Here is a 22,112-nt window from a genome sequence, read left to right on the forward strand (position 1 = left end):
TGCAGAAGGTACAATCTGCCTTCTGTTGTGAACTTCAGACTCTAAGTCTTCTCATCTAAATCTTATGAATTTTTCTCTTCTGAATCTTATGAACTAGTGGAACAGCTTAAAACTGAATCTGAAAGGATAAGCTCAAAATAACAAGGTTTTAATAGGAGTTATAAAAGGGTAGGAATGGGAGCCAATAATAAACTGGCAAACCTCCAGGAGACGGCCTTCTCAACAAGCATGGTCTCAATATGTCTGTGCAGAACAAAATGAGACTGAGGAAAGGAGCCAAAGGTTGCAAAAGAGGAGTCTGTGTATATTTACAATTAGCTGAGATATATTAGGTATATAATTAGGTATAACTTCTATACCCAATCTGCCCACCTATACACAAAGAAAGTATTTAAAAATCAGTTGTTGATAAAAGTAAAATGTCCACAGGGTAGTGCTCTTACTCTCTTCTTTGAACAATTCTATAAGCAGACACACCATAGTCTTCATCAACAATGAGGGATGCATCTGTACCCAGGGAGACATTGACCTCTTCATGCAAAGTGTTAACAAACCTAAGGGTAGAGACATTGTTAGAGATTAGACAAACTCTCCCACCTGATAAATGGGCAGGGGCCTTTCCTGTTTTGTTTATTGCTATATGCCTAGTGCCTAGAACAGAGGCTATCACATAAAAGGTACATGATATATATTGTTAACTGAATGAATAAAGGAACTCACACATAAGTAATTAGTAGTCTTAGCTGTCCCTATCTTTTTCTTTCCTCAGGTATTAGCTTTTTGTCTGCCACATCATCACCTGATCTCAACTGGGATGACACTATTGTGATCACCCATGGCAGTTTGAGCCTCCTCAGTAACCCAGCTTAGGTGCACCCAATTTCTTTCTGTTTTCTAATTATGGAATTCATCAATTGAAGCTCCAAAAAGGAAAGTAATTATGTATATATAAATACATATTAGTATTTATATAAAACTGATACTTTATCTTATGAATGAAGTCTGATTTGCTTTATACAAAACTCAGACTCCCAACCCACAGTAGGTTAAGCTATCATTGTTTTGGGTCTTCAGACAAACTTGAACTCTTTCAGAACCATCTTTTTAGTCTTTTGAACCTGAGCCCCTAAATTGTTTGCTCTGTTTCAATTTTTGGTAGCATTTATGTTAGTCCCTGGCTCATGGGATTAGAAGGGCAATTCCCTCTAAAACCATTAATGTTGATTCCTGGACTTTTGATCATCCTGCACTAACCTAGAAATTGCTCCCTTTCATCCTTACTGGAGGTTTCCATTGCTCTCTGACCCAGGGAAGACATATTTTGATCTATTTACTTTTTCTGAAACTCATGCAAAGGCAGATTATTATGACTATTCCAGCCTTCAGTGAAATTCAAATTTTTCATTAAAAGTTCTCCTCTAAAATGCTATTCTTTATAGCAACCATCTAATCTTGATGGCCATAGGCACATACATCTGTCTATTTCATGTCAGATTCCTGCCCCTGTGAGCAAGTGACCTCTTCAGGGCTTCATCTTTGTAACTGTCCCAGGGTGTCTAACAAGACCTTCAACCTTATCTAGATTCAAAACCAACTCTTTTGACTCCAAGTATGTTACCTTTACTAAACCATTATGCCTCTATAGGTTCATTTTAAATTTTGCTTTAAAAACATAGTAACTATAAAAGATATTCAACTTCCAGTAATGAAGGGAGAAATATTTGCTTCTAAATTTCTCTCTGAGGATCACAGACAGGAAGTACTTAATTTTTTTCTTAAGAGCAAGGTATCTATGTGACAGAGCACATAGGAGTGTACATAGACACAGGGTCATTTTTGATTACCATTGAGAAAGCAAGCCAACAGACTTGGTTTTGAATCTGTGCCTCTCAATTCCCCAGGGAAATGCCTTGACACCAATCCTCCTGACATTCTAGGAAAGAGCATCTTAGTACAAGACAATCAGAATGTGAAGTTCTGTAGACAGACACATTGTGATATTTCAATTGGAAGTGAAAATTCTGGCTTTTTGTCTTCAAGTGGAGTCTGGAATAGTGTGGCATATTCTGCATAATGAAGAATATGGGGTCTCTTCTGAAGCCCCACAACTCAGAAAAGACCCCAGATTCAAGAGAACAGAGAGGCCTGGGTCTCCTTGACATCCAAACCTCATGGCTATCATCCCATTGGTTGTTTTGTTTTCTTCATCCTTCACCTACAATAGAGGGAAGTAAGAATCAGTTACCAGTGACCAGAAGGAAGTGATAATCATAAAATTTGATCATCAGATATATCCTTGGTAAGATATTGATGAGCCAATCATCATACTCTAAGATAATTTGGAAATTAGGCCATTCCTCACTTACCATCATGCTAGAAATACTTTCCCCATCTTCTCGAATGATCAGGGTGTACCATATTTTCTCCTCCACAGAATGCTCAGTGTAGACAGACACGTTGTGATATTTCAGTTGGAAGTGGAAATTCTGGCCTTTTGTCTTCAAGTGGAGTTTGGAATAGTGTGGCATATTCTGCAGAATGAAGAGCCTGTTACATTCACCTTCTACCCCACCTTGAACACTTCAGTTTCATAGTAACCCAGGGCAGGTGACCTCATCAGATATTTTCAACATTACTCTTTTAACTTCATAATTCCATTTCTGGGAATATACCATAGGATGAATTATAGGCATGAATAAAGATTTATGAGTAAGGATGTTCATTATAGGATTACTTATAATAATTAAAATACCGATAAGGAAATATTTTACTAAACTATGATATTTCTAAAAAATGGAATATTATGTATCCATTAACACCACATACTCAAAGTTTATCTAAGGACACAGGAAAATGCTTTTGATGCAGTTTATCTTAAGAAAAATTCAGTCAATACAGCATATAGTGTTTCAACACTTTTTAAAAATTTGTTTATTCACAAATGGGACCTAATTAAAATTAAAAGCTTTTGCACAACAAAGGAAACTATAAGCAAGGTGAAAAGACAGCCTTCAGAATGGGAGAAAATAATAGCAAACGAAGCAACAGACAAACAATTAATCTCAAAAATATACAAGCAACTTCTGCAGCTGAATTCCAGAAAAATAAACGACTCAATCAAAAAATGGGCCAAAGAACTAAACAGACATTTCTCCAAAGAAGACATACAGATGGCTAACAAACACATGAAAAGATGCTCAACATCACTCATTATTAGAGAAATGCAAATCAAAACCACAATGAGGTATCATTTCACACCAGTCAGAATGGCTGCTATCCAAAAGTCTACAAGCAATAAATGCTGGAGAGGGTGTGGAGAAAAGGGAACCCTCTTACACTGTTGGTGGGAATGCAAACTAGTACAGCCACTATGGAGAACAGTGTAGAGATTCCTTAAAAAACTGGGAATAGAACTGCCATATGACCCAGCAATCCCACTGCTGGGCATACACACCAAGGAAACCAGAATTGAAAGAGACACGTGTACCCCAATGTTCATCGCAGCACTGTTTATAATAGCCAGGACATGGAAGCAACCTAGATGTCCATCAGCAGACGAATGGATAAGGAAGCTGTGGTACATATACACAATGGAATATTACTCAGCCATTTAAAAAAAATACATTTGAATCGGTTCTATTGAGATGGATGAAACTGGAGCCCATTATACAGAGTGAAGTAAGCCAGAAAGAAAAACACCAATACAGTATACTAATGCATATATATGGAATTTGAAAGATGGTAACGATAACCCTATATGCGAGACAGAATAAGAGACACAGATGCATAGAACAGTCTTATGGACTCTGAGGGAGAAGGTGAGGGTGGGTGGGACGTTCTGGTAGAATAGCATTGAAACATGTATATTATCATATGTGAAACAGAACACCATTCCATGTTCGATGCATGAGACAAATGCTCAGGGCTGGGGCAATGGGATGACCCAGAGGGATGGGATGGGGAGGGAGGTGGGTGGGGGGTCCAGGAAAGGGAACACATGTAAACCCATGGCTGATTCATGTCAATGTATGGCAAAAACCACTACAATATTGTAAAGTAATTAGCCCCCAACTAAAATAAATAAATTTATTTTAAAAAATAAATAAATAAATAAAAATTTGTTTATTCATTTATACAAAACTGTTATCTATAATTAATCTCTGTGTGATGGATTTATAGGTGGATTTTATATCTGTTGACATACTCCCCAATTTTCAATAATAAATGTATATTTTATCAAAGCATTTTTAAATGAATATTTCAGAATAAGTATAATATAGTAGTGAAAATATGCCAGCCAAACTTTTCCACAGGGTGTGTGTAGGAAGCAGTTTGAAATACTAAAACAAATTACCACCTATTGAGAGCTTACAATGTCTCAGACATTATGCTAAGCACTTTACATATAATATTTATCCTTACAACAGCTTATGACATAAAAATTACTGCCATTTTACAGATGATAAAACTGAGGCTTAGAGATACACATAACTTGTTCAAGGTCTTATAACTACAGAGTGACAGAACCAGGAATTGGACTGGGGCACTTTGACTCAACAAATGCATGCTATAAACCACTGTATTATGCTGCTGCCTTGGCACATAATCTGAATATGTTTCTAATTCACTCAAGTCCATACATCACCTGAAAAGATTTGATGGACTCTGCCAACAGAGTATTATTTTCATCGCCCAGCACTGTTACCTTCACCTCATCATCTGCCAGATTTAAGACTTGTAGGAAAATCTCTTGGGAATCTGGCTTGTGTGGGGCCATTTCCTTAGGACAGAGAACACATGTTAGAATTACCAACAAATCACCCTTGAGATACAATGAGATCATATACTGCAGTACTGTCTTGATAGCCAAGTTTATCTAGTCAAGTGGACACAGTTTTCTACCTCTAAAGAGCATTTGGCTTTGAAAACTCTGAAGGCAGTTTGAAGGGGGAATCTCCACCTCACTGTAGTAAGCACTGATCAGAGCAGTTCAGTCGCTCAGTCATGTCCGACTCTTTGTGACCCCATGAACTGTAGCACTCCAGTTTCCCTGTCCATCACCAACTCCTGGAGCTTGTTCAAACTCATGTCCATCGAGTCGGTGATGCCATCCAACCATCTCATCCTCTGTTGTCCCCTTCTCCTGCCTTCAGTCTTTCCCAGCATCAGGGTCTTTTCCAATGAGTCAGTTCTTGCAGCAGGTGGCCAAAGTATTGGAGTTTCAGCTTCAGAATTAGTCCTTCCAATGAATATTCAGGATTGATTTCCTTTAGGATTGACTGGTTTGATCTCCTTGCAGTCCAAGGGACTCTCAAGAGTTTTCTCCAACACCACAGTTCAAAAGCATCAATTCTTCACTGCTTAGCTTTCTTTATGGTCCAACTCTTACATACATATATGACTACTGGAAAAAACCATAGCTTTGATTAGATGGACCTTTGTTGGCAAAGTAATGTCTCTGCTTTTTGATATGCTGTCTAGGTTTGTCATAGCTTTTCTTCCAAGGAGCAATTGTTTTTTAATTTCATTGTTGCAGTCAACATCTGCAGTGATTTTGGAGCCCAAGAAAATAAAGTCTCTCACTGTTTCCCCATCTATTTGCCATGAAGTGATGGGACTGGATGCCATGATCTTAGTTTTCTGAATGTTGAGTTTTAAGCCAGCTTTTTCACTCTCCTCTTTCACTTTCATCAAGAAGCTCTTTAGTTCCTCTTCACTTTTTGCCATAAAGGTGGTGTCATCTACATACCTGAGGTTATTGATATTTCTCCCGGCAATCTTGATTCCAGCTTGTGCTTCATCCAGCCTGGCATTTCACATGATGTAGTCTGCATATAAGGTAAATAAGCAGGGTAACAATATACAGCCTTGATGTACTTCTTTCCAGATTTGGAACCAGTCCATTGTTCCATGTCCAGTTCTAACTGTGGCTTCTTGACCTGCATATAGATTTCTCAGGAGGCCGGTAAGGTGGTCTGGTATTCCTATCTCTTGAAGAATTTTCCACAGTTTGTTGTGATCCACATAGTCAAAGGCTTTGGCATAGTCAATAAAGCAGAAATAGATGGTTTTGGGGAATTCTCTTGCTTTTTCGATGATCCAACAGGTGTTGGCAATTTGATTTTTGATTCCTCTGCCTTTACTTTTCTTTTTTTTTAGCTTGAACGTCTGAAAGTTCTTGGTTCATATACTGTTGAAGCCTGGCTTGGAGAATTTTGAGCATTACTTTGCTAGCATGTGAGATGAGTGTAATTGTGTGGTAGTTTGAGCGTTCTTTGGCATTGTCTTTCTTTGAGATTGGAATGAAACTGACCTTTTCCAGTCCTGTGGCCACTGCTGAGTTTTCCAAATTTGTTGGCATATCGAGTGCAGCACTTTCACAGCATCATCTCTTAGGATTTGAAATAGCTCAACTGGAATTCCATCACCTCCACTAGCTTTGTTGATAGTGGTGCTTCCTAAGGCCCACTTGACTTCACATTCCAGGATGTCTGGCTCTAGGTGAGTGATCACACCATCGTGGTTATCAGGGTCATGAAGATATTTTTTGTATAGCTCTTCTGTGTATTTTTGCCACCTCTTCTTAATATCTTCTGCTTCTGTAGTCTTTCCCTTCTCCAGGGGATCTTCCCAACTCAGGAATCGAACCCATGTCTCCCACATAGCAGGCAGATTCTTTATCAACTGAGCTATCAGGGAATCCCCCATAAGCACTGATGCTAGGAAACAAACTCCATGGTTTTTAACTTGGCTGTGGCCCCATACATCGTTCCCCAATAGTGACTTATCAATCTGCCAAAAGGTATTTGAGTGTTTGGTAAGGTATCAAAGAGATGATTATATATCTTGGATACTGGTGTTTGGAAATTCCTACATCATTCAGGTGGGAGGTGGGCTTCATTTTACACTGCTGCTCTACTCCTATATCTACTCATTTGCCATAAATACTATGCACCTTCTGTAAAACAGCTACTGTGGTAGGGCTCAGTGAATCAAGATTGAACAAGTCAGAAAAATGAACAAAATAGATATGATCCTGCCCTCATGGAGCTTAAGATTTACTGTACTCACATTAATTTTTATCTCTACAGCAGCAGCAACTGCAAAAGCCAGGCATGCTAGGATCATACCAACAGCCATTTTCCTAAGTGATCTGTAGAGAAAACAGAGGCAATTATACCTAAACTGTAGGTGCTAAAGAATAAAATCTAAACTTCCTAAGCTTACCTAATTTGTTTTCAATTACTTTCAAAGTATTTCATAGTACTCCCCTTCATATATCCTTCTTTCTACCTTTACTTGAGTCACACTGAACTGTTCTTTGTAACACACCAATTTTTCTATCTTTATTTATGATGGTTTTTCTATCTATTATATCATAATAGCAAAAATAATAGTAATATAGCCAGAATTATTGAACATTTACCATATACCAGTTACTATTTATTATTACCTTCTTTTCCTCTTCTTCATAAGTTTTTCTTGACCCTGGCCACTCTCTTCCATCTTTGCATTTCCTGCACTTTGTTTCCCTTCTTAGGCTTAACATATTAACTTAACATAATTCATCTTATGCAATAACCTTGCATATTTTCTAGCTCCCTTACTAAAGAATAAACTCCTTAGGAACAAGATCTGTGCTTTTACAAAGCACTTGGTGCTCAATGAATGAGTAAATGGCAAAAAGTCATTTGAATATATAAAATGATTATCAAAAGGAAATTGCTACAAAATCAGAAATTATAGATGACTTAACACCCTCCTCTGTCAAACTTTACAAAGAATAACACTTCTATTTAGAAAGAGGGAAAACAGTTTCTATCCCCACTCTTATGAGGTCCTTCATTTGTTTCATAGGGACAGTAAGATATTTAAAGGAATTAGTTAATCATCAAAGACTTTGGACTTCTTTGAAGAGGCAACTTTTAAGTACAAAGCAACAAGTTGGTTTAGGAAACTAATCACATACTTTTGACTTTCCATGAAATGTACTCCTAACTTTTCAACATCACATATGTGAGTCTGTAGTAATGACTTGGACTCTCTAAGTTAAGAATTAATTAGATCTAATTCCCATCCTCCAGTATTAATAGGCATTTAATCTAATGTGGATAAACAGAGCAGAAAAATGATAAACCAAAATAAATCATTACTAAGCAGAGAAGACACTGACTCTTTATCAAACTGGGCAAATTCTGAGTCAGTTTGGAGTAACATAGGCATAGTGAACACTTGTGTGCATGTGTGCTAAGTTGCTTCAGTCATGTCTGACTCTCTGTGACCCCGTGGACTGTAACCCGTCGGGCTCCTATGTCCCTGGGATTCTCCAGGCAAGAATACTGGAGTGGGTTGCCATGCCCTCTTTGAGGAGATCTTCCTGACCCAGGGATTGAACCCATGTCCCTTATTTCTCCTACATCGGCAGGCAGATTCTTCACCACTAGCGCCACCTGGGAAGCCCATAGTGAGCACTTACGTGAAGTTAATGCCACACTTGGAGACCAGACGATAAATGACAAGGTCAAACAATGGTATGAAGATAAGAACCAAAAAGGGATTTAGCACCTGTAACAGGATGGTAAAAAGAATTAGTTACACTGCTATATGACCCAGCAATCCCACTGCTGGGCATACACACCGAGGAAACCAGAATTGAAAGAGACGCGTGTACCCCAATGTTCATCGCAGCACTGTTTACAATAGCCAGGACATGGAAGCAACCTAGATGTCCATCAGCAGACGAATGGATAAGGAAGCTGTGGTACATATACACAATGGAATATTACTCAGCCATTAAAAAAATGCATTTGAATCGGTTCTATTGAGATGGATGAAACTGGAGCCCATTATACAGAGTGAAGTAAGCCAGAAAGAAGAACATCAATACAGTATACTAATGCATATATATGGAATTTGAAAGATGGTAACGATAACCCTATATGTGAGACAGAATAAGAGACACAGATGCATAGAACAATTTTATGGACTCTGAGGGAGAAGGTGAGGGTGGGACGTTCTGGTAGAATAGCATTGAAACATGTATATTATCATATGTGAAACAGAACACCATTCCATGTTCGATGCATGAGACAAATGCTCAGGGCTGGGGCAATGGGATGACCCAGAGGGATGGGATGGGAAGGGAGGTGGGAGGGGGGTGGGGGGGTTCAGGATGGGGAACACATGTTAACCCATGGCTGATTCATGTCATTGTATGGCAAAAACTACTACAATATTGTAAAGTAATTAGCCCCCAACTAAAATAAATAAATTTATTAAATAAAAAAATTAAAAAAAAAAGAATTAGTTACAAGTGTTCTATCATGAGTGTGAGCATGTGCTTTCATTTGTGCATGTGCATACTCTCTCACATCCAAACACACTTTCATCATACAATGTACAGAATGATTCCAGTCAGAATGACATCTTCCAGTCCCGTTATATCCAAGACTGTATTACCCCTGCATAGCACATTAGCTTCCAAATATCCCAAGGAACAAGTTTCACTCTGCACCGGTTTTTCTGTCAATTAATTAGGAGTTCTTCCCTCCCACGTGCTCTGATCTTATCCAGTCTCACAACCAAGGGAAAAATGTCACGGTCAGGAGAAAGGAAAGAGAGAAGAAGGAATTGGGGACTTTTGAACACAACAAAGAGTTAAAAATAACTGGAAGTCACCAATAAACAGGGCTTTTGAATTCTTTGCTCACACAACAAAGCATTATACTTCCTTTGACAACATGATACTTGACATGGAAAAAAAAATCCAATGCTTACACTTTCCCTGTGAGTTCAAAACTCCCTGCAGTTTTTGCAGGAGCTACTTGCTTAAGAGAAGATATGAAAAAGAAGTGTGAGGCTTAAAGAGAGTATTTTCATCCCTATGTTTAGCCCTCCTCAGCATAGAAAGAAAAAAACCCATCAAATTATGGTTGGTAATCCTCCTACTACACGTAAAGTTATAGATAAGGGAAAAAATAAGTACTCAAGAATATAGAGAAGTCTCCTACCTGCATCTGATCAGGCTGAAGCACAAAGAAACCCTGAAACATAATAACAAATCACATTAAGATATTGGCATAAAGACAAAAAAAGCCTTGATCAACAACTTGATAATTAGCAGGTGAGAAGCATAAGATAATATCCATCAGGTCTTTGGTTCAGGACCACTATTATCCTTGTAGAGTATGTGGGGGAATAGGCTGGAATGGCTTAGACTATGGCTTCTGAAGGCAGATGGGCCTAAGGGAGAATCTTTTTTTCTCTGCACTATGCTTTTTTTTTTTTATATAAATTTATTTATTTTAGTTGGGGGCTAATTACTTTACAATATTGTAATAGTTTTTGCCATACATTGACATGAATCAGCCATGGGTTTACATGTGTTCCCCTTCCTGGACCCCCCCACCCACCTCCCTCCCCATCCCATCCTTCTGGATCATCCCATTGCCCCGGCCCTGAGCCCTTGTCACATGCATCGAACATGGAATGGTGTTCTGTTTCACATATGATAACCCTATATGCGAGACAGAATAAGAGACACAGATGCATGGAACAATTTTATGGACTCTGAGGGAGAAGGTGAGGGTGGGACGTTCTGGGAGAATTGCACTATGCTTTTTTTAACTTGAGAGAGAATAGAGTCAGTGTGTTTTTATTAATCTCAGTAAGTGTAGTCATGGTGGTAAAGATGTAAAGGACAAAAAGGTATCATGGTAGGGTGAAATCTCCCATCAACACACAGTGTTTTTAAAGTTTGACCCTTCAGAGGGTCAAAAGGAAGACAACCACGGTAAATCCTGGACAGCCAGAAGATGAGAAAAGATGAAGTTATATTAGGCAAGCTCCACACAGACTGGCTTATAAAACCCTGGCATCATTCCACCCTGCCTTCTTCACAAGTGAGATGGCAAGAGAACATACAATAATCTAGGCAGCGGGAAGAAATGAGAGAAGAGTTTGTCAATGAATGAAAATTTTAAAAAGATGTCAATGTATGGCAAAAACCACTACAATATTGTAAAGTAATTAGCCCCCAATTAAAATAAATAAATTTATTAGAAAAAAAAGAGAGAAAATTATGTTTAAAATGTTCCCATTATGTCTGTATCCATGAACAAAATATCCCACCTCTGGATCCCTGCTGTGAACCCTGCTTGAGAGGTTGGGCCAATTGTGTTGTGGCAGCAATCTGTTGTGCCCTGGGGTGCCTAGTGGTGGTGGTTTCGCTGCTAAGTCATGTCCAACTCCTGCGAGTCCATGGACTGTAGCCTGCCGGGTTCCTCTGTCCATGGAATTCTCCAGGCAAGAATACTGGAGTGGGTGGCCATTTCCTTCTGCAGGGGATCTTCCTGGCCCAGGAATCAAACCCAGGTCTCCTACATTGAAGGCAGATTCTTTACTGACTGAGCTAAGAGGGGAGCTTTGGTGGGGCATAATTGGAAGGAAACATCCATTCCCCAGGCTTCATTTGCTCCCTATCCACTCCCTATCACAATCCAATCCCTATCACCTCATTTGCTATTGTCTAAGTGCTTCCTGTATACACTGAAACCTTCCATCCTTACATTTCTGATTTTCAAAGATTCTGTCTTTTAAGACTTACTTTGCCTATCCAGTAACTTCATGCTAAAGGTATAAACTTATGTCACTTTTAGGCAAAAACACAAAGAAATTTTTCCTTAGTGTGGATTAAAAAGAAAATGATAGACTTCTCTGGAAAAAATCTCTTCTACTCACCAAATTCCCATTCATCCTGGTGGCTTGCAAGGTCCATCGTGAGCCCTACAGCAAACAGACACTATTAGAGAAAATCCCTTTCCTTTGAGAGAGAAGGAGCTGGAAGAAGAGGTAGTTTTCAAAAGAACTATTCTTACCTGCTGATCCAAAAGTGCCCAGAACATGGGCAATGGGATATAAAGAAACAGTACCCTGGTCAGTGCCCTCACATCCATAATGAGCTGCTTCTGCAAAGAGGAGGGAGAAGGAATAGGTTGAATTGGCAGTTAAGGATTTCTTGCTTGGAGTAGAAATGGCCCAGAACAGTAAGAGAAGAGGTCAAATACAGTAGCAAGGAATCAGTTTGGTTATTAGGAAAAACTCTATGGAGGCATCAGATGTTTCTGCAGTTCAACTTACTGGGTATTTCTCAGCTGCCCAGTCCAGCCAGTGCTCTCTCTTGGGATTGTCCCCAGAATGGTTCTTGAAACGGCTGGAAATGGCAAACTAGGGCAGAGCATAGATATCAGAAGAGAGGAAAAAAGCAAACAACCCGTCCCCTGCCTTTTCCATTTCACTGTATCTTCCCTTAGACACACATACTCTTGAGTGACTTAATCTAACCTTTTGATTTCATCACACATTGAATTTCAGAATATTTGAAATATAATTTCAACATATATAACTACATTTCAGAAAACTTTTGCCAGTTTTTAAAAATGATTATATTATTTTTAGCTTAAAGTTTAAATAGTGAAGTTTGATCAATCCCACTTTCCAAAAGTCATAGAAGCAGCGCAGAGGTCACTGAGAAAAGTGTATACCCATGTTTGAAGGCCTATGGGCTCAGAACAGCAGTTCTTTTCTTGTGATTGAAAAAGGCAGGCAAACAATTCATGAACTTACCCAGATACATTTGACCACTTGATTCAGTATGTTTCCTTCAGGAGGTGGTTTTCTGTATAGTTTACTTCCCATTGCAAACACAACTGCAGTAGATAAACAAAGTTCTTAGCTTCACGTTTAGCACATTTAGTTGTCAATACTAAGGACACACTGCTGAAATGTGGGAATGATTGACACATCTCATAAAGGGTGGAGACTGACTGATGCTCCCTGACTTTGGAGTCATAAAAACTATGGGAGCAAGAGAAAAATAAAATGGTCAATGTGTAGACTTTCCTGTAATCACAGAAATGAAGTCACCTCTGAATTCTCCGTCTTCTATCTCATCTCTACATCTAATAAATTATCAGCTTTCACTGACCCTCTATCTTCAGTGTGTTTCCTGCCTGTCCCCTCTTTGCATCAGGGCTATGACTCATATGGGACCTCACAACTTCTACCCTGTATTTTCAAAATGGCCACCAAGTAGTTTCTTAATCCCTGTTTGTTTCTCCTTGAAAGTGAAAGTGAAAGTGAATTCGCTCAGTCGTGTCTGACTCTTTGCGACCCCGTGGACTGTAGCCTACCAGGTTCCTCCGTCCATGGGATTCTCTAGGCAAGAATACTGGAGTGGGTTGCCATTTCCTTCTCCAGGAGATCTTCCCAACCTAGGGATTGAACCCAGGCCTCCCACATTGTAGGCAGGCACTTTACCGTCTGAGCCAACAGAGAAGATTATGCTGCCAAATTAAAATCTTGTTTCCAAGACCTACCTAATAAGCCCTAACTCCTGAAATGGAGTTTCTCAAATTCATTATTGTCCTGATGGTTATTATCATTAATGATCTCTTGAGAAACCTGTATGCAGGTCAGGAAGCAACAGTTCGAACTGGACATGGAACAACAGACTGGTTCCAAATAGGAAAAGGAGTACGTCAAGGCTGTATATTGTCACCCTGCTTATTTAACTTATATGCAGAGTACATCATGAGAAACGCTGGGCTGGAAGAAACACAAGCTGGAATCAAGATTGCCGGGAGAAATATCAATAACCTCAGATAGGCAGATGACGCCACCCTTATGGCAGAAAGTGAAGAAGAACTAAAGAGCCTCTTGATGAAAGTGAAAAGAGGAGAGTGAAAAAGTTGGCTTAAAGCTCAATGTTCAGAAAACTAAGATCATGGCATCTGGTCCCATCACTTCATGGGAAATAGGTGGGGAAACAGTGGAAACAGTGTCAGACTTTATTTTTTGGGCTCCAAAATCACTGCTGATGGTGATTGCAGCCATGAAATTAAAAGACGCTTGCTCCTTGAAAGGAAGGTTGTGGCCAACCTAGATAGCATATTTAAAAGCAGAGACATTACTTTGCCAACAAAAGTCTGTCTAGTCAAGGCTATGGTTTTTCCAGTGGTCATGTATGGATGTGAGAGTTGGATGGTGAAGAAAGCTGAGCGCCACGGAATTGATGCTTTTGAACTGTGGTGTTGGAGAAGACTCTTGAGAGTCCCTTGGACTGCAAGGAGATCCAATCAATCCATCCTAAAGGAGATCAATCCTGGGTATTCATTGGAAGGACTGATGTTGAAGCTGAAGCTCCAATACTTTGGCCACCTCATGCGAAGAGTTGACTCATTGGAAAAGACCCTAATGCTGGGTAGGATTGGGGGCAGGAGGAGAAGGGGACGACAGAGGATGAGATGGTTGGATGGCATCACCGACTTGATGGACATGGTTTTGGGTAGACTCCGGGAGTTGGTGATGGACAGAGAGGCCTGGCATGCTGCAATTCATGGGGTCGCAAAGAGTCGGACACGACTGAGTGACTGAACTGAACTGAACTGAAGGTTTATTATTATATATAAAGTGTTATGCATTTTACGTAATAGTACTGATTTAACCTGAAAAGGATTTTACACATAAAGAAATCAAGGATTAAGGAGTTAAGCAAGTTGTACAAGATTACACAGAGGGAAATTGCCAGAAACTACTCTTTTTCATTATTTTTGAACTACACTCTTTTTCATTATTTATTTTTTGATATCACTAAACTTTGTTTCATATAATCTTGTAAATGATATGAAATAAATTGTATTAAAATATAGGAAGTACAAGTAAAAGATGAATAACTTACATGAATTTTTACAAGTGAACACACCCATGTAGCTAAGACCAGATAAAGAAACATATTCTAGACCCTAGTGTTCCCTTCCAGCACTGACACCCCCACCCTCAACCCACCTCTGCTAAGTTATGCCTCTTCCAATTCCTTTTTACAGCTTGGTAGTAAGATCAGAAACTACCTTCTTGAACTGAGGCCTGTCTACTCAAAAATCTATGCTCTTAACCACCATAAAGTACCTCATTCATTGATTCTTGCATCACACACTTTGCCTGCCACTACTGAGAATAAAGATAAAAAAGACGTGACCCCTATCTGCAACAGGTCCCCACGACCAACTGCTTCCCACTTTTCCTTTCATTACTCTGTATTTGGCACTGTATCTTCTAACCACTATTCATTATTCCTAAAACAATTCTTTTCTGTTTTATTTCTGTTCTTGAGCTCATTCTCTCTCAACGCATATCTTTATCTTTTAACCACATCCCTGTAGCTATCTGTAGGTGAATTTAATTTTCTTGTTTTTACTTCATTTTCCACATACTAGCAATGAGATATTACTTTTACAATTATAAAATAGTAAGTTTTTTTTTCAAGTGTATTAAATTTAACTAAAATTTGTGGGAAACCTCCATTTTGGTACCATCTCCAATATACTTTCCTCTTGAATGGATTTCCCATCTCCAGCAAGATGTCCCTCTAGCAGCTCCTCTACCAAAAATGCCTTCCTCAGTGACCAGTAACAATCTCCAATATCCTTACATCCAGAATGCCTGAATCACCCTACTTTTCTCTATCTTACCTTTCCATTTTCTCCATTCTTCTCTGTCAGGTTCACTCCACCACTTTTTCTTTATTATCCTCTGAGTTTCTCCCAAACTTCTCCAAATAGCATGTTTTACCACTTACCATGGCCTTCTTATTGTTGACTTAAAAAAAAAAAGTTCAGATAAAGAATGCTGATCCTGAGAGACAAGTGGGCAGATAAAAAAGGTATCTGGACAAGCAGAAAATTTTGGATGGGAAATAGACAGCTCTTGAAACTAAGAATGATCCTAGAAAGGGGCTGAACTTCTCAGGAATTTTGGTCTAAAATATGACAATGGAGTGACAAAAAGAAGGTCAGGTGATCAACTTGACAAGGTCACACTTAAATTTGAAGGCCACTTAACTGAAGAAGATGGGTAGGGACCTTGAGTTTCTCTAACATCTACTTCCTCTAGTAGACATTGTTGCCTCTTACTTCACAAAGAAAATAGAAGGCTTCAAATGAAAACTCCCTCAACTCCCGCAACCAAATCTATTAATATTTGTATTCATACCCATCCCCTGCTCTCTCCAGTTACATGAAAGTAATGTTCCTCCTCTTGTGTAAATACAATTCTACCATGTGTGCTTTCATATTTATTATGCTGTCTTACCTTACATCTTCAACATCTTTCTTTACTGGAATGTTCCTAATAATAATCAAGCATGCTTAATATCCTTTCCTGACTCCATGTCACCTTTCAGCTATAAATTCTTACTGTTTTCCCTTTCAGTCATCTTATTCACTTCCTGATCTGCTCTAATTATTCTTGAAACTCCACCAGTCTACCATAACTGATATTGTCAAATTGATGAGCTTTGTGTCACCATATTTAATGGACTTTTTTCACCCTTATCTTTCTTTCCCAGTCAGTAATATTTGTTACTCTGAATGATCCCCTTCCTGAAATCCTCTTGGTATCCATGGTAGAATTACTATCACTTTGGGCACTTGTTTTTAGTCTCATCTGTGGGCTTTCCCCTCTTTACCTGTCTTTTTTTGTTTGTTTAACTGCTGAATCTTTTACCTAATTCAAATACAAAATTTGAGTCAACACATTTTCATCTTAAAGGAAATACAACAACTTATAAGTAAATGCTGGCTTGTATCAAAGTATGCTTAACACTGAATAATCTCTTTTAATATTAATAATATAAATACATCAAGACTTGACAGTCTATATATTGGAGAAAATAATTACTATTAAGTTTTCATTACAATAAGACTCATTCCCATGCAAATTTGAAACATTATTCTAAAGGTTTATGCCATGGGGATTGTCCCCTAAAGATGTGACTGTGGCATTATTGAAATCACCCTGGTTCTCAAAATGCCACATTCTGTTTTCTACCTCTCCATTTGCAGTTTTTTTCCCTACCTGGAGAGCCCTTCCCCACCTTTTCTTTAGTGAATCGTTATTTGAATGGCTTCAGCACAACTTAATTATTGCCTTTGCTGTACATTCTTGTAGATATGTTTATTTCTGCACTTATGACAGTGAAGAGAACTTAATTTTTCACCAGGACAACAAAATTCCTTGTAAATAGTTACCATAACTTGTTTATTTCTAATGCCTGGTGGTTAGCTCATTTGTTTGTCTTTTAAATATTGGTATTCCTCAAGGTCCTATCCTTGTTCTCCTTTATCGTACTCAGTCATTCCATCTATTTTCATGACTTAATTGCTATCCATATACTACTAATAGCTCGAGCTCTATATCTGTAGCCCAGATATTTATTCTGGACTTTAAACCAGTATTTCCAAATAAATACAGATTTAAAAGTTTGGTACTCCCAATTAGATGTTCCAAAAACATCTAAATATTACATGTCCAAAACTAAATTCATTAGTATTGCCCCAAGCCTAGTCTCCCTTAGACCATACTCCTACTATCCACCCATTTGCTCAAGTCAGAATGCTACATTCAGAACTGGCTTATCTTCTCTCTTACTTTCACACATCTAATCATATCAAGTTTGTCAGTTCTGTTAGGGCTGAAGAAGGTGAGCTAAGGTAGGCACTCACCCTGAGCACAAAATTTAAGGAAGTACCAAAAATTCAGTAATCAAGACAAAGAGTATCCTTTGTCTCACCCTTAATCCATTCTTTTTCCACATTACAGTCAGAAATACCACTGAAAAATAAACATCTAACAATCATTCCTTTATTTAAAACCCTTTTGAACCTCCCTACTATTCTCCTGATAAAGTTCTAATTCCTTAATAAGTTAAAAGCCTCTCATTATCTGGTTTCTGTCAGTTTCTCCTCTTTATCCTCTGTTCCTTCAAGGCCTTCAAATATGTCATACTATTTCTCAACCCTTTGTCTTATAGACACCATATCCTATTTCTGTTTCACTTTCAATCTTTTCTTTGATTAACTGCTGTTAATGCTTTAGGTCTTACCTTCCCTATCATTTCTTTAGGCAAAGCTTTTCTGAGCCTCAAAGTCTTAGGTATCCCTCTGTGTTCTTATAGCTTCCTCTGTATGTCTCTAGTTGTGACAGTGATGATACTATATTGAAAGATCCTGTTTACTTGTCTGTCTCCCTCTTCCTGCTGGACCAAATAAATCCTTTGAAAGCATGAATTCTGTAGCTACCTAATTCACCAACGTGATCCCAGTACCTAACACAGAATCTAACACATTAAATGCTCATTAAATAGATGTTTGTTGAGTGAATTAATGAGTGAAAAAATCAAATAAATTAAATTATAGTGAAAAATCAGAGAATTGATTTATTAGTACCCAGAAAACTGAAGTAACTAATGATGACAGCTAATACTTGTTTAACATTTAACATTCAATTAAACATTTCATAATTTGTAAACATTTAAGAAGCATCTCTTTTGATCTTCATAATTACTCTGATATGTAAATAATATTGTGCAGTGATCCAGAGAAAAAGACATAGTACTAATCAGGAAAACTAGGAATATATTTGGCTTTGAAGAGAGAAGGAAGCAGAATGTATTATCACTGGGCCCTAGACTAACACATAAATTTCCTTGGGATTGGAATTGCAGCTTGCCTGAGTAATATTATTAGCCCCCCCCCCCCCAACTGTGTTTGAAAATAATCAGATGGAACAGTGAGCCTCTGGGCTCTTTATCCTTTATTGAGCTCTTTATGTGTTTGGACTGGAAATCCTCCAGGAGGGTGTCACCCGAAGGCTCAGTGTGAGAACAGGTTTCCAGGTCAATGATTAGAAACAATCATGTCCAAGTTTCCCCTTAGACTGTGTAAACTAAGCAACACATATATTCCTCTTCCTCTTCCATTGCTGGTTTCTCAGTGGTAAAGAGAATGCCACTTGATCTAGGTTGCATCAGTTTTCCCCTACTTATCCAACTCCTCTTATTCTCTTTGCTCAGGAGCAAACTTCTTGGAAGCATTGCAGAGCAGGGCAGAAACAGCTGACCCTAGAAACTTTATAAGGCCCAAAGAATTTTTAAGTCTTCCAGTTACCAGATAGTTATCAGATGAAATAAGCTGGTTTGAGAGGAATGATTATTTTCTTTGCTTCACTATACATTGCAATGTAGATCAGTACATCTCAACTGTGACTACAATTAGAATCAACTAGATACTTAAAAAATTTTAGATGCCAAGGCTGTATCCCACAGAGATCCTGATTTAATTGGTCCTACATGGCATCCAAGGATCAGTCTTTTTAAAACTCTCAGGAAACTTATTAATTATATAACTATGGGCACTATATATATATTTTTTTAGGCTTCTAACTTCATTCAGTTAATTTATCTACAATGTCTAGGGGAAACCCCTACAATAACACTTCCCTAATAGGTTTGTGTGAGGGTTGAATAAAATAGTTTGTGTGTAGTGGAAGGCATCAGTGGTTATTAGTTTCCTTGCCCCACTGCACTTACCAAGAGCTATCAGCATAAGCAATCCTGGAACTCCAAAAGCCAGTGCATAGCAGTCCTTCCCAAAACACTGCACATCTCCTACAGGAAAAAACATAACCAAATTAACCCTGAATCTAAAGTTTCTGATGTTCTGTTCTATAAGCTCAGGTTTTTGAGGTCATAGACATAGCCATCCTCTTTCCTCCCAACACCTAATCCAAAATCCTTCTTTTGGGCCAGACAAATCAAGATTAAAAGAAATTCGCTCAGATTTTCAAACTCGTATAAAAGGAGAAGATGGACAGTAAGAAGCCTTGAATGGATTTCTGGCTGGGCAGAGTAAAGCTTATACAGAGGCCCTCAGAAAAGATCCCAACCTCTCAGCATGGGTGTGACAAATGTAGAAATCAAGCTCCCTGCATTGATGGAGAGGTAGAAGACTGAGAAGTATCTAGTCCGTTCCTCTGCCTGAAAAAAGAAAGCCAAAACAGGACAAATCATCAGTTCAATGTGCCTCCTTGGTCCACCCCCCGGCCTCTTCAGACTCATTAAGAGGTACATACACAGAATCAGATACTGCCTCCATAGTATGTGAATGTCATATTAGATATTTTAACACATATCTTGCTGACCCCAAGTAAACATTTCTCTATCTTTCACACCCTAGTACAATCATCTTTAACATTTTTTTACCCTTTTATATTGGCAAAAATGACCATCTTGTATACTATGTCTATGTACTGTGTCCTGTATGTGTTTATTCTAGTATTAGTCTCTGTATTAAATGTCTCTTTCAGTAGGTTGAGAGTTCCTTTAGGGCATAAAAAAAATCTTATTATTTTCTGTAATCCTCACAAGCATCATTAGCATAGCACCTGTCTTATATTAGACTCAGTAAATGTTTATTAACTGAATTAAGTTAGTGAATGAGTGACTGAGTTAAATAATAGATTTTGTGGAATGTGTGATAGGAATAGGACTAGAATATGGAACAGTTGAGTAAATTGTTGATCAAACAGAATAATTTATCTAATGCTCATGGGAAGTCTGCCAGAGACTATTAAAGAAAGTCTGTGGGCTGGGCAGTGGCCAGTGGAAACTTGGAAGTGGGTTTGTCCTATTACTGAAATATCTTTGTGGAGCACTTACAAAATGAAGCAGCTTTCAAATAAAGTTGCTGACACTTTATTCATTATGCATGTCTGTGCTACATTCTGACTCCCCTGACACATCAGCACAATCTCCATTTTCCATTTATGGTGTGTTCTGCTTCCTCTTCTGGTCCCCATTTAAACCTGCTCCATTCATCTATGTGTAGAATTCATTGTGCATAGAACCCACTTGCCAGAGGTTGGTGATTTCTCTAAGCTTAGCAAGCAATTATAATCTACGAACCCTTAGGTAGATAAAGAATGTAAAATAACCCACATGGTCTGAAAGGTTAGAGAAATGCAGAAAGACATGATACAGAGAAAGAACAGAGAGTAAAAAACAAACATGATAAATGAAACATGGTAAATAGCTATAGAAGAGGGAATAATACATGAAGACAGTCAAAAAGGAAAACTGAGAGGTAAAAAGAGGAAGCTAGAAATGTTGGTTGATCTGAGAATAGAGTATTTTCCTTGCCTAGTTGTCACTGCTTCCCTAACAGGTATGTTTTTACCTTTATTCATACTGTCCGCCGCCCCCCCCACCCACCCATGGACAGTAGAAAGTGTCTAGGAAAAGAAGGAATGAACATCAAGACAGAATCATCTAAAGAAATTGATTCTGTTTTATTCCAAATGGTCTATTTCTCCTTCGTAGAATCCCAAAGCTAGAGATGCTTACATCATCTCCAAACTACTCATCACCTCCCATTCCCAAAGTGATGACCATGTATCTTCTTAAATACCTCAAGTGAGAGTGAACTCACTAATATTTGAAGTTTTTCCTTCCACCAAGTAAAAAGCTAACTTCCTATAGCTTTCTCTCATTGATCTTTGGATTAATTACTGACATCCTTCCAATATCTATATAAAGGGAATAACTCAGAAGGTAAATAATCTGCCTGCAATGCAGGAGACCCAGTTTTGATCCCTGGCTTGGGAAGATCCTCTGGAGAAAGAAATGGCAACCCACTCCAGTATTCTCGCCTGGAAAATCCCATGGACAGGGATGCCTGGCGTGCTACAGCCCATGGGGTCGCAAAGAGTTGGACATGACTGAGTGACTAAACAACAACTTCCAGTATCTATAGATAGTTGTAACATTCTCTTTTAAGTCTTATCTTATCCAGTCTAAATATCTTCATTTCCATAAATTTTTCTTCCTAAGCTGCATCTTTTTAGTCCATCTGTCACCCTGGTTATATTCCCTTGAAATGTTTCAGTTTTTCTCTTCATTAATGATCAGTACCCAGCACTGAACACTACTCAGATAGGTTCTAACTACTGGATCACTTCAATCTTGGTAAATGGCTACCTGTCATTTAATGCCTGCTCTAATTCTTGAAAACACAGAAATGACAGGACTCTTACATGTTTTTCTTCAAATTGGTCTCCACCAAAAGCTGCCACACAGGGTTTGATACCTCCTGTCCCCAAAGCTATTAGACTCAGGCCGACCATTGACAGGACTCTGAAATGGAAATGTGAGAGTACTAACCATACTGATGCTAAACACAACTGTAGAAATGGAATATAGAGCTATAAGAGAAAAAATATGT

General features: G+C 38.4%; 1 protein-coding gene across 2 annotated transcripts in view; it reads right to left on the reverse strand.

Annotated features, from left to right (window-relative positions):
• The window catches only part of LOC145538907 (solute carrier family 15 member 2), a 45,771-nt gene that overhangs the window by 10,387 nt on the left and 13,272 nt on the right, over positions 1 to 22,112 (reverse strand). For both annotated transcript variants that reach the window (XM_081571809.1, XM_081571810.1), the window contains 14 exons: positions 21,925 to 22,024; positions 19,780 to 19,870; positions 19,424 to 19,501; positions 12,625 to 12,707; positions 12,139 to 12,225; positions 11,877 to 11,966; positions 11,740 to 11,784; positions 10,011 to 10,043; positions 8,477 to 8,565; positions 7,072 to 7,153; positions 4,646 to 4,780; positions 2,367 to 2,531; positions 2,169 to 2,215; positions 444 to 554 (listed from right to left, as the gene is read on the reverse strand). In XM_081571809.1, coding sequence (XP_081427935.1) covers positions 444 to 554; positions 2,169 to 2,215; positions 2,367 to 2,531; positions 4,646 to 4,780; positions 7,072 to 7,153; positions 8,477 to 8,565; positions 10,011 to 10,043; positions 11,740 to 11,784; positions 11,877 to 11,966; positions 12,139 to 12,225; positions 12,625 to 12,707; positions 19,424 to 19,501; positions 19,780 to 19,870; positions 21,925 to 22,024 — 1,236 coding nt within the window. The remainder of the gene's footprint in view (positions 1 to 443; positions 555 to 2,168; positions 2,216 to 2,366; positions 2,532 to 4,645; positions 4,781 to 7,071; positions 7,154 to 8,476; positions 8,566 to 10,010; positions 10,044 to 11,739; positions 11,785 to 11,876; positions 11,967 to 12,138; positions 12,226 to 12,624; positions 12,708 to 19,423; positions 19,502 to 19,779; positions 19,871 to 21,924; positions 22,025 to 22,112) is intronic.

Source organism: Giraffa tippelskirchi, chromosome 2 (assembly GCF_054371585.1).
Source record: "Giraffa tippelskirchi isolate mGirTip1 chromosome 2, T2T-mGirTip1v1.2.pri, whole genome shotgun sequence".
Taxonomy (NCBI): domain Eukaryota; kingdom Metazoa; phylum Chordata; class Mammalia; order Artiodactyla; family Giraffidae; genus Giraffa; species Giraffa tippelskirchi.